Source organism: Chenopodium album, chromosome 17 (assembly GCF_948465745.1).
Source record: "Chenopodium album chromosome 17, dcCheAlbu1.1, whole genome shotgun sequence".
Lineage (NCBI taxonomy): Eukaryota > Viridiplantae > Streptophyta > Magnoliopsida > Caryophyllales > Amaranthaceae > Chenopodium > Chenopodium album.
In genome coordinates, this window is record NC_137850.1 from 43,600,624 (window position 1) to 43,613,021 (window position 12,398).

Below are 12,398 nucleotides of genomic sequence, written 5' to 3' on the forward strand. Positions count from 1 at the left end.
TTAACAAGTCAACTGTATCAAATGATCTAGTAGTTTTAATAATGTTCTATCAGATTTGGGAATGAAATATAACTTCTTTTTATATTTTTTTACCAAATATTTGTCAGATATGTTTGGTCAAATAAATGGATAGCATTATTGTTATTTCCTTTTTAAGGATTTGGATTTAGATTCTCAGTATGATTCTATTTATGGGTTATCTTTACTATACCTGAAATGTCTAGTAAGTGGCAAGCATAACGGACACCGAAAAAAAAAAGCTTCTAATGAGCCTGAAGGGGGTCGATCTCTAGACCTCTGGAGCATTTTTAAGTACTTGCGATATTACTATTCCACAACCTTAATCTCCACTCAATCCAAGTATAGGGTCAGACAAATTGATATAATGCAGCATTAGAATTCTGCAATTATGCTAACTATTTCAGAGCTAAAAACCACCAATAACAACTATTTGCAACCTGTTTAAAGGCACAATAGACAAAACCAAGTTGCTAATTAAATATGTCCTATAGTAAAATCCAAAAATAGATGGGCACTTTTTAATGTAGTTAGGATTTGCCAAATAAAGTATAAAAATGTCTAAAATACCCTTGCTAGTTGCTAATTTCTAATCATGTAGCATATTATTAATATTTTATATAAGAGTAGTTATTATTTATGATGATGAAAAATGTGCTGCTGTAGTCTCGCGGAGCATGTGGTCACCAAAATGGGACCCACATGGTACAGATTCACTATATGTACAGCTCTTCTTCACACATATTAAGAATAAAATAAATGGGGCATATCTCCATAAAGATCAATATATATAAATTAATGCTTGAAATTGTAAAACTATCCAATATAGAAGATATAATACAGTAAGATTCCTCTGGATCTTAGTCTTTTTTTGTCAATAATTTACTCCTTGTTATTATGTGGGTGAAGATTTCTTGCAGAAATTGTTTTTCAGCTTTTTTAGGAGTACAGTTTGAAGCAAAACTGAAATCTTGCAGTCTGAAATAGTGGTGGAGAAAATGGCAGAAGCAAAGGTCATCATATTGTACATTGCTTATGCCATCTTCTTTCTCCCTATCTTTCTCTTACTCTTTCTGCTTGGATTTGTCAAAAGTAAGCTTTCTTTCTATCCTCTTTTTGTTTTTTGTGTGAGCCGTAAAGGATAGTGATGTAGACGGGATTTGTTCGCAATGTCTGTTTGCTGTTGTTTTTCTGCAGATTTGATTGACATGTCAAATGCTTGAACTTGCAGGTGCAATATTCAGCCCCTTTGTGTTTCTAGTGATTGCTATTGGGGACACTGGTATTGTAATAGGGCTATGGCCTTGCCATCTTTTTTACAGCATCTATTGCATTATCAGGTAATTTCTTTGGTAGCTTAGATTAATTTATTCGCTAGTTCAATTTGCAAGATCCAAACTTTATTTGGTTGATCTATTAGAGAAGCTTAATTAAACTTGTATACAATAGGTTGTACTGTAAACATGCTAAGTCACCTCGGTTCAGTTACATGGCAACTTTGTTGAGGGATAATTTTTATACTTACTATCTCCGTTTCAAATTAGTTGCACGAGTTGTTTTTTCATAGCTCAAAATGAAGTTTAACCATAATGTTTTAATTTGTATTGGCAAAAATAATAAATAGTTAAATTTTTGAAAATAGACATTGAGGCGCTTCTAGCATTCACTTGACTATGTTACAGTCAATATTTTTAACGCCTGACCTTCAAATGAGAAATGGTGCAACTGTTATGAAACATAGGAAGTACTCGTCTATGACCTGGGGCGATTATGCTTGCTGTATACAAGGCTCTATATTGATAATTGAAAGATAATTCATACTGGGATTTTATGGTTTGCAGGACCAAGAAATTTGGCCCATTTATGAAGGGTGCATTGATCCTGCTATCACCCCTACCAATTGCAGTTTGGACAGTAGTTGGGGTAGTAGGCAGTGTTATAATGGCAATATATTATGCATTTGTTTGGCCTGTTATGGAAACTTTTAAGGCAATCAGTGAGGAAGGTTTATCAGTTCCTCAGAAGTTGGTAAAATGCTTAACGGTATGCTTACCAATTCAAAGCTCGTATATGACATTTTTGGTTTTTATTTTGGCTGAGGCTATATGTTAATTGATATGAGCATGTTTATAATTAGGATGGTACTTGGAGCAATGTATGGGGAGCATGCACTATTGTGCGCGATTTTGCAGATTTCTCCTTCCATTCTTATTTCTCTGTGATGGATGGATTACTCGAATCAAAGGGAGAGAAGCCAATTGAACTCAAGTATGTTTCTGTTTCCTAGAACTCATGTATCCTTTTAGCATTTGATGGAATACACAGTTTTGTTTGTAGAGTTTGAAGGACTAGTTTTTATGATTTTTCCTAAATCTTTACCAATTTTAACACAAATGTTGAACATCTTTCTTATGCAATATATCATCTGCCAAACTAAAATATTGAGTTCAGAGCAAATATTGAAGATGTTTGTTTGCTAAACCAAATCAATAGAATCTAAACCATGTCCATGTTCATGAATTCATGGTTAAAATTTCAAACATTAGCATTTTCTGAAGCAATTGCAAAGAGAAGTGACTCAAATTTATGTATTGCAAAAACTAAAGCCAGAATTATGCATTAAAAAACATCTGAATGGGTATCCATATCCACAATCTACAGTCCAACTCATGTCTTCTGATTTTGTAGTTGTATGAATGAATCATAACTCGCCCCATGAGTATCTGGTTTCAAAAATGTGATTAATTATGCAATGCAATTAAGGTCCATTTGTAAATAAATTGGGTTTGAAAGCAACCAAAACCATGAAGGTTTTCTCCAGTGTCAGCCTTTCTTATTCTGACTATGATACTTTATATGTTTGTAAACGTTGTATCATACTGTACAGATTTGACCTCCTTGAACTATTAATCCTAGAAGACTAAACCTTTTTTTTTTCCTCTTTATAGGGTTCTGCAGATTCCTGGGTGTGTTTTATGTGCTGCTCTAGGAATATTGGTGGATGTGATATTTATTTCACTGATAACACTTTACAAAGCTCCGATTTTACTATTTAAAGGATGGCATCGGCTGGTACAAGATCTTGTGGGAAGAGAAGGACCCTTCCTTGAAACTGTTTGTGTCCCCTTTGCAGGGCTTCTAATCGTCCTGTGGCCAGTTGCTGTCCTTGTAGCTATTATTTGTGGCATCCTTTCAAGCATTGGATTCGGTTGTTATGCTGCTTTGGTTGCATATCAGGTAGCCTTTTTTCTATTGTGACCCTCCATAAATGTGTCAACAGGGCACAACATTGATCTCTTCATGTGTCACAATTTATTTGACCCTTTACTGTTTCTGGATTGGCGATGATGTGTAGGAAGAGTCTACAAAGAAAGGATTGCTCTATGTCATAGCATCTGTATCCATTTTCGACGAGTACACTAATGACCTCCTTTATTTGAGAGAAGGTTCTTGCTTTCCAAGGTATAATTTGATTTTAGCAGACTAAAAACAATGATGTTTCTCTTTGGGCCTTTTCTTTTCAAAATTGTACAATATCCAGTAAAAATCAATCTATCAGTAAACATAATTCAGTTTTAATAAATATCTGCTGAAATGATTAGCCTTACTCTTGATAGTGTATGAGTAATTTCAGAATTTTGACCATTATCAATTTTGGGCAGCCAGACCTATATATCGAGCAGGAGCAAGCTCTAGTTTCTCATTGCTTCCCGTGAAGGGGCTGCATGAACAATTCAATGGTGGGCACCATAAGGATCCTCTTCTGAGAACACCTTCACAGAAAAAGAGAGCATTGCATTCCATGCTGGTAGGTGTTAAATATGACATTTGATCGAACAAAGGAAAAGTTAGAAAGTTTAATACTACGCCCACTGATGTATAAAACAGATATGGGACAGTTTTTTCAAAGCGTGTGAGCATGATGGAAAAGAGCTTCTCAGAAAGGGGGCTATCACAATTGCAGACCTTGATGCGTGGCAACAGTCAAACAACAACAACAAGATAATCAATGTAGGAGTTCCTGCTTATGTATTCATAGATTGCATCATCCGCTCTATTAAGAGTGGCTCGACTGGATTTCTTTTGAGTAAGAGCTTTTCGCCATTCCTCTACTCCTTACCTCCATATCTAATTTCTGTAAAATCTCTGTCTTAACCCCTGTCCACATAATGTGTCTTCAGGTAACAATGTTGAATTGACAAGCCTGAACAGGCCAGAAGGAAGGGTGTTTGATTGGTTATTTGAGCCAATGAGCATCATGAAAGAGCAGCTCAGAAGCCTGAAATTGGTGGAGTCCGAAGAGTTGTATCTCTACAAACTGTGTCTTTATAATGGAGATGCAAGAAGGATGGAAGCGTGGAACAATGGTGGTGCACCCCCACATGAAGAGATCAGAAGAGCTCAATTGGAGGGTATCAGTAGAAGGTATTTACAAATTCACTCTGTCCTTAATGAAGTATTATGTTCAGCATTAAATTTTTCACAAGTTTTGGACTAGAACATAGGTGAAATTTGGCACTTTGACAGCTAATAGTTGAAAATGATGGATATTAGGAATGCAACATTCATAAGATGGGGGGTGCAGGAGAGGTAAAAAAAACATCAATCGATATATGTACCCGTTAGGGTGTTTGAACAAATGAAGTGTCTTATAACTGAGATTGAAACCATGTATAAATTGAGGGAACATTAAAGCATCAAGTGTAAAAAAACATTTAGATGTGGAGTGAGTATTAGTATTACCAATCCAAACTGTAAGACAATTGGATTCGTTGTTGGTTGTACAAGGTTAGAATAATAATCTGAAGCTCAAATCTTGATATTATAGTCTGGAATTTTCAGGCTGCATGGCTTCTGTCTGACAATCTCAAGATTTCCAACATCCCGGCGAAAATTTATTCAAGTTCACAAGGATATAGCACAAGAATCAAACCGAAGGTCATTATCTTTAGGATCAGGAGCAGTATGAGATCATTTTGGCATTTGACAGATACTGATATTAAAGCTTGAACGGATCAGTCATTTTTTACAACACATTCTTTTTCTTTGCATGTATTGCAGTGTAATTACAATCACTCTGAACTTAAGAAAAATCTCGCTATATTACTGTCACAATACTCATTATAGCAACAACCCATGTAGCCAACTTTCCCCCTCGAATGTTAGAAATTCTTTATACATGGAATTTGCACTTTAACAGCTATCCTGATGTGCTTGAGTTCAACAACTGTTTGAATACTATATAAAACCTAATAATACATTTCCTTGACCTGTATATACTAAATTACTAAGCTATCATATTTATCAAAAAGTAAACAGTGATGTGCAAAGTGATTGATTAAATACAGTGCTCATATAGCAATTTGTATATGAAGCTACATAATACTGTAAGATAAGCTTTTTGGATCTCAAGATTGTACAATCACAATTTCCTGATATATTTCAATTATTTGTTATCCAAGTAGGATTGTAAGAACCTAAGAAAATTAAGATCCTTTTGAGTGTCAGGATTGGTCGCGTTTATCAGGATCTATGAAATTTAGATTGCAGTCCATGTTGCACTAATGCTTAGAAACATTTTATATAACCCGGGTTACATAATACACTGATCTGAGAAAAAAAGACTGATCGAGACAACTAATGATCAAGAGGTTGCTTGAAGCATTCAATAGTTACAGGAGATTCAGATTTCCTATTCTGAAGCTGTTCATAAGCTGTCAATTGCCGGATTCTTGGAATGCCTTTTCTAGCCAGAATCATGGAAGAAACTCCTGTGAACATCAGAATTCCGGCGAGTATCCAACTGAACTGCAAATTAGCCAAGGCTCTTGCTCTGAAATCTGCCTCAGGGGATCCACAGGTGACTGCGCCATGCATCATCCCACTACTGCCAGCTTTGTCCATCTGCGGAAAGCAACCTTTAGGGATTAACTTGGGAATCCATAGCATAAATCCCATGTTAACAAACCAACACCCTTGAAATACAACAGAAACTGAAAGCACAAGCGCTGCAGGGAAACTAGCAGGGAAGACTGTCATTGCTACAGCTGCAAGAAAAGAAACCAACACGATGAGCTGCAACAGCCCATGGTACTGGCCTTCAAGGCCAACATGGTCAGTCGAGTGGAAATGAAGCAGGAAGAGCTCTTGACCAAAAACTGATGCAGCCATGATTCCAACAAGACTAGAGACTGATTCAGATATCTGATTCAACTCAGCATAGTAGGCAAAACCTGTGAAGATCGCGAGATGGATGAACATGGTTGCATGCTCAAAGTTGTCAAGCTTGAAACTAAGATGAAAAGCAGGGTAATCAAGGACTTGGAGGATGATTGCAAGGACCGAAAAAGACAGGATAAGGATGAGCTCCAACTCCTTGAGCTTCAACAGAGAATTATTGAAGGGGTACCAAAATTTCGAGATGAAATTACAAGGACCTTTGAGATAATATGATCTGATGGTATTGATAATGTGCCATAGACCAAGAATTGTTAAAGCCAAACCAGGTACAAAATGCCCTACAAAAGTCCCCATAATTCTCTATTTTGGTAATTTTTGAGTAATTTGTTATTTTTCCATATATGTTCATTCAATATACATCAATAATGCTGCTTTTATATATAAACTTGAATCTAACCAAAGTTTAGTAATTGTTTTTATGTAACACACGTAAGTTGGTGCATGGTGCATAGATCTTCCATAAAGTATGAAAAGATTCCTCCCATTAGATTATCCACCTTTATAATCAAGTGGTCCTTTCAAAAAATAACTGTGTTAAAAGAGGAAGATTAATCAGAAACAATTAAAATTATGATAAAGTAATCTGTATTATAAAGTAAGTAATCACATAATGATTATGAAAATGTAATTATTTGCAAGTAAATTACCTTGTTTAATTGTTGATCTTTGTTTGATTATAAGTAGTATTATTAAGGTGGGTTATTAATAGGTTGATGAAAGTCATGTCAGCTCCCCACTTTGTTGTGAATTGTGATGGAAGATGACATGCTAAATATAGAGAGTGGTTTATAAAGAGTAACCCACTCCATGAGGCCCACAATCTCTTAGTGCATTAATAAGAGTCTTAAGAGATAAAAGAAATCTTGGGAAAAGTTTGGTATGAGAGTTTCTTTCAAAGTTTCAATAACTTTTTCTGGATCATAGTGATTGATTGTAATTTGAGAGGGAGGGAGAAAGGAAATGTTTTTTTCATAGGGGTTATGGCTTATGAATGTCGTCGTCTATGTACTTTTTTTTTACATTATTATGGAGAAAAGAAACCTCATCGCATTACGTGTGAGTTGTCATGTATATTGTATAAAGAAAATTGAGCCTCATCACATAACACGTATGTTTTGTCATCAAATATATTGGAAACTTGTTAGGCCTCAAAATACGAAATAATTTTTTATTTTTATAATTGACGGCCATAAAGTTCAAAATATTTTTTCTTTTTTAAAAAAAACACGAAAATTAATTGGTAATATACTAGTAGAATCGCAAATGAACTCTTATCACAAGGAAACTCAACCAAAGAAAATAAATGCCGATATGAATCACAAAGTTGTAAAGATTTCTATCATTGTCAAAGCGGCTGTATTCAAGACCTAAACTATAGGAAATCGCCTCTTGGGGTGTTTGTTTCATGTGAGAGTGAGGATTTGAGCTTGTAGTGGGAAAAGAGGAAGTGATGATTCAAAAGTTTCATGTTGATTAATGGACTAAAGGACTAGCTAGGTAGAAAGAAGAAATTGAAATAGAAAAGAAAAGACAACGATTTTTATTATACAACCGGTTGTGCCTTATAAGTTACAACCTTGCATTGTACAACTGTGATTGCTCTAAAAGAATAAATTTGTTTCCCGCTTATGTTCTTACATGCACAGATCAAATAATGCACATTCAAAAGAAAACCGATTTGTTCATTTATGATAATGAGCAAAACCAATCTACTTTCATATGTGCAAATGAGCAAACTAAACAGCCGATTGTAACTTGCAAGGTACAACCGATTGTATGGTGAAAATATTAAGAAGAAGCATAAGGTTTTATTATCAAATACAAGTAGTAAGTATTACAAATTACTTTGTACTTACTAAAGATGAGAGTTGAGATGACAAAGACTTAACTAGTTTATTAATAATAAAAACGCAAAGAGTTTCAAAATCATTAATGATGTTTTCTTAATAACTTTCTAATCCCTAAATTTCTCACCCTCCTTATATTACAAGAAACCAAACACTTTGCTAGAAATAAACCAAATCAACACCAAGGTCACCAACTATACCCCAAGTTAGTGTTTCAAACCGAAACCGTTTAACTGCCCAAAATCGACCGACCCAAATGAGAACCGAACCGATTAAAAACCGATTTTTTTGAAACCGAAAACCGACCCGAACTGTATTTTAGTAAACCCGAAACCGAATCGACCCGAATAATGTTAAACCGTATAGGAACCGAACCCGTTAACAAACCGAACCAAATATAAACCGAACTGAAAGAAAACCGAACCGAAAAAGAACCGAACCGTATCTAACCCGAAACCGGTTCCAACCCGAAACCATTTAAACTAGCAAAAAACCCGCTTACACCGAACCGTTAACAAACTGCTACCCGTTTGCACCGAACCATTTAAAAACCGAACTGGTTATAAACCGAACCGTTTATGAACCAAACCGCTTCTAAATCGAACCGTTTATAAACTTTTTTATATAATTAAACGGATTTTTTTTACGGGAATATAATTAAATGGATTAAATGATTAAATAAGAAGCATATAATAACCTAATTGTAAAACAATAATACATTAATACACTAACTCTTATAATCTACTTCGTAATAAACTAGTAAGATCAGTATGACTAAACTTGAAACAGAACATAATATGTATTTATAAAATCAATGAGAATTTGTTTATAATATGATGCCTAAATATGAAATGATTCGCGACTTGCCGACTTTATATAAAACTTGTGAACGCAAAAGGTTAGCAAGTACTATCAAATTTCAAACCAAAACCATTTAACTGCCCGAATCCAAATAACTCGATAAACAATTTATTTTTTGAAACCGAAACTGACCCGAACCGTAATCTAGTAAACTTGAAATGGAACCGATATGAATAGCGTTAAAGTGGTTAAACCATCGAAGAACCGAACCAGTTATAAACTGAACCGAAAAAGAACCGAATCAGTTAAAAACTGAACCAAAAAAGAACCGAACCAGTTATAAACTGAACCAAAAAAGAACCGAACTGTTTCTAACCCGAAATCGTTTCCAACCCGAAACTGTTTGAACCGGGATAAAAATCGTTTACACCGCACCGTTAACAAACCGCAACCCGTCTGCACCAAACCGTTTACTACCCGGACTGTTTACAACCCGAACCGAATTAAAACCGCTTAAGAATAAACCGAAACCGAATCGAACCGATAACTATTTAAACCGAACCAAAACCGACCCGTGAGACAATTAAACCGATTCCAAACCGACCCGATTAAATACCGAACCGATTTCAAACCGAACCGAAATCGAACTGTCAAACCGTTTTGACAGTGCTACCCCAAGTCAGTCAATTTTCAAAGTTACTTTGAACCAGCGAGCCATACTAGTTACGGTGTACAATAGTTTTCTTAACAACAAAAAAAGGGTGCAATACGAGAATTTTTCCGAGGTTCACTTGTTAGTTATTCTTGCGGTTTCCCCTGTTTTCTACTCCCCTCACTTTTGTTCTATCAACTCACTCCCTACTTCTCTAGTCTCTACCATGAAGCTCCGCCATCTCCGCCACCGCCACAACTTCTCCTCTCTCTCCGCCGCCTTCACAACCCCCCGGAAACCGCCGCCGCCACCACCTCCACCGGTGGCCCAATCAACCCAACAAAAATTACAAACCTCAATCTTAAACTCTCAGTGGCATTTCATCGAACACCTTGCGCCCACTCTCACCCCCGCCGAAATCTCCACTACCCTCTTCAATCTCCGATCAAAACCCACCCTCATTTCCAAATTTCTCGAAAAAATCAATCATACCCACCTCGATATCGACTCCAATTCCCTTGCTTTTGTCATAATCTCTCTCCTTTCCTCGCCAAACCCTGCTGTGCAGCTAGCAAAACGCATAATCAGTAGCAGGTTAGTAAGTAGCTCTGATTTTTTTACTAAATTGGGGGAATCCCGTGAAAAATTGAATGTTGATTCTAGCATTTGTTATGATTATTGGATTAGGGGTTTGTGTCAATTGAAAAAAGCTGAAGAGGGTTTAAAGTGTTTTAAGATGATGAATAAATTGGGGTTTTTGCCTAAGGTTGAAACTTGTAATGATATGTTGAGCTTGTTTCTTAGATTAAATTTTACTCAAATGGCTTGGGTTTTGTATGCTGAAATGTTTAATTTAAGGATTAGTTCTAATACTCATACTTTTAATATTATGATTAATGTGCTTTGTAAAGAAGGGAAATTTAAAAAAGCAATGGAATTTGTGGGGTTTATGGAAATTGTAGGGTTTAAGCCTAATGTTGTGACATATAATACCATTGTTAATGGATATTGTTCAAAAGGTAGGATCGAAAGTGCTAGGAAGATTTTTGGTGAGATGAAGGTTAGGGGGATTTATCCGGATTCGTACACGTATGGTTCGATTATAAATGGGTTGTGTAAGGAAGGGAGGCTTGATGAAGGTGTGGAATTCTTTGATAAAATGGTGGAAAATGGGTTGGTGCCTACTGCTGTGAATTACAATGCTTTGATTGATGGGTTTTGCAATAAAGGGGATTTGGAGAAGGCGTTCTGTTATAGGGATGAGATGATTAAGAAGGGTGTGGCACCAACTTTGTCGACGTATAATGTGCTTATACATTCGTTGTTTATGGAGGGTAAGGATGGTACTGCTGATAGCTTGATAAAGGAGATGGAAGGGAAGGGTATGAAGAAGGATGATGTTACTTATAACATTCTGATTAATGGGTACTGTCAAAGTGGAAATGTAAAGAAGGCTTTTGAACTTCTTGATGAGATGTTAGTTGAAGGGATTCAACCTACGAGGGTTACTTACACATCTCTTATTTATGTCCTGAGCAAATCGAAGAGAATGAAGGAGGCGGCTGATCTGTTTGAGAAGGTAACATGCAATGGTGTGACTCCGGACCTTGTGATGTTCAATGCTTTGATAAATGGTCATTGTGTCAATGGGAACATGGAGCAGGCTTTATTAGTCTTGAGGAAGATGGAGAGAAGGAAAGTTCGTCCTGATGAAGTCACATACAATACGCTAATGCAGGGCCTTTGTCGGGATGGTAAGGTTGAAGAAGCTCGAAAACTTCTTGATGAGATGAAAGAGAGGGGGATTTCTCCGGATTATATTAGCTATAACACACTTATTAGTGGGTACAGCAAGAGAGGTGATATGAAGGATGCCTTCAAGGTTCGAGATGAAATGTTTGATATAGGATTTAATCCCACTCTTCTTACTTACAATGCCTTAATTCAAGGGTTGTGCAAGAAAAAAGAAGGTGCTCTTGCTGAAGAGCTCCTGAAAGAAATGGTTGATAGAGGCATTACTCCTGATGACAACACCTATATCTCTTTGGTCGAGGGAATTGAGGATATTGAAAACTTTATTGAAAAAGGCACGCCATAACAAGTTACCAACGGTATCTTGGGAATCTGTTTCTGGTCCAAAAATCCTATGTTTTGATGAAGGTCTACAATTGGTATCACTGAATATGATGTTTCTTATTTGGTATCTAAAGGTTTGAGGAGAAACCGTTTAGATTTCTTCTTCTAAGGGGGCCAGGCATGATTGCCTTAAATCTGGGCAACAAAGAATATAGCCTTGCCGTGGAGGCTTGGATCATTGGATGGCGACAAAGAATATAGCCTTGCCTCGGAGGCTTGGATCATTGGATGGCGGTGGTCTATCTGCAATGGATCAACCTGTGGCAAACAACGACCAAGCAGTGCAAGCGGTCAAGCGGTGTGTACTGGTTATGTTAAATCTTTAACTGGCTAGGTAGTCCTGATACATTGGTTTGTTATCACTCAACCTCACCACATTGGAGCATATATTCTATGGATGGTAAATGTTTTTCGTACTATTTATAGTTGTGTTGAAATTAATAGGTGAACGAATATTGTCATGCCAAGTTCTTGTCGAATAATCTATTGTGTAATACTAAGCCCTTTAACAGAACAGATCTATGCATAAATCAGAAACGTAACAAACATATTGATTACTTATTTGAAAATGCTATTAAATACTTCTATAACTTATTATACTATTCTGCTGGGGGTATGATAACTAAAGTAACCCCTTGTTTATCCCATTACTCTTCTAACTAAATAATCATTACGTAGTCGAACTAGCCGTAGTTCTTATAAAC

The 12,398-nt window shown here is 36.2% G+C and overlaps 3 protein-coding genes across 3 annotated transcripts; 2 read left to right on the plus strand and 1 right to left on the minus strand.

The window, feature by feature from the left end:
• Positions 1 to 850: 850 nt before the first annotated feature.
• LOC145589810 (putative membrane protein At3g27390) lies at positions 851 to 5,133 on the plus strand. The gene is made up of 10 exons (XM_081646498.1): positions 851 to 1,110; positions 1,250 to 1,358; positions 1,860 to 2,061; positions 2,156 to 2,286; positions 2,967 to 3,255; positions 3,374 to 3,480; positions 3,685 to 3,826; positions 3,907 to 4,105; positions 4,200 to 4,443; positions 4,861 to 5,133. The coding sequence occupies exons 1-10, from the start codon at positions 1,017 to 1,019 to the stop codon at positions 4,985 to 4,987; spliced, it is 1,644 nt and encodes a 547-aa protein (XP_081502624.1). The 5' UTR covers positions 851 to 1,016; the 3' UTR covers positions 4,988 to 5,133.
• LOC145589811 (uncharacterized) lies at positions 5,102 to 6,644 on the minus strand. Its single transcript, XM_081646499.1, has one exon. It carries the CDS (start codon positions 6,550 to 6,552, stop codon positions 5,656 to 5,658), a length of 897 nt encoding a protein of 298 aa, XP_081502625.1. The 5' UTR covers positions 6,553 to 6,644; the 3' UTR covers positions 5,102 to 5,655.
• Positions 6,645 to 9,672: 3,028 nt separating this feature from the next.
• LOC145588094 (uncharacterized) lies at positions 9,673 to 12,369 on the plus strand. Its single transcript, XM_081644739.1, has one exon. The coding sequence runs from the start codon at positions 9,785 to 9,787 to the stop codon at positions 11,654 to 11,656; it is 1,872 nt and encodes a 623-aa protein (XP_081500865.1). The 5' UTR covers positions 9,673 to 9,784; the 3' UTR covers positions 11,657 to 12,369.
• Positions 12,370 to 12,398: the final 29 nt, after the last annotated feature.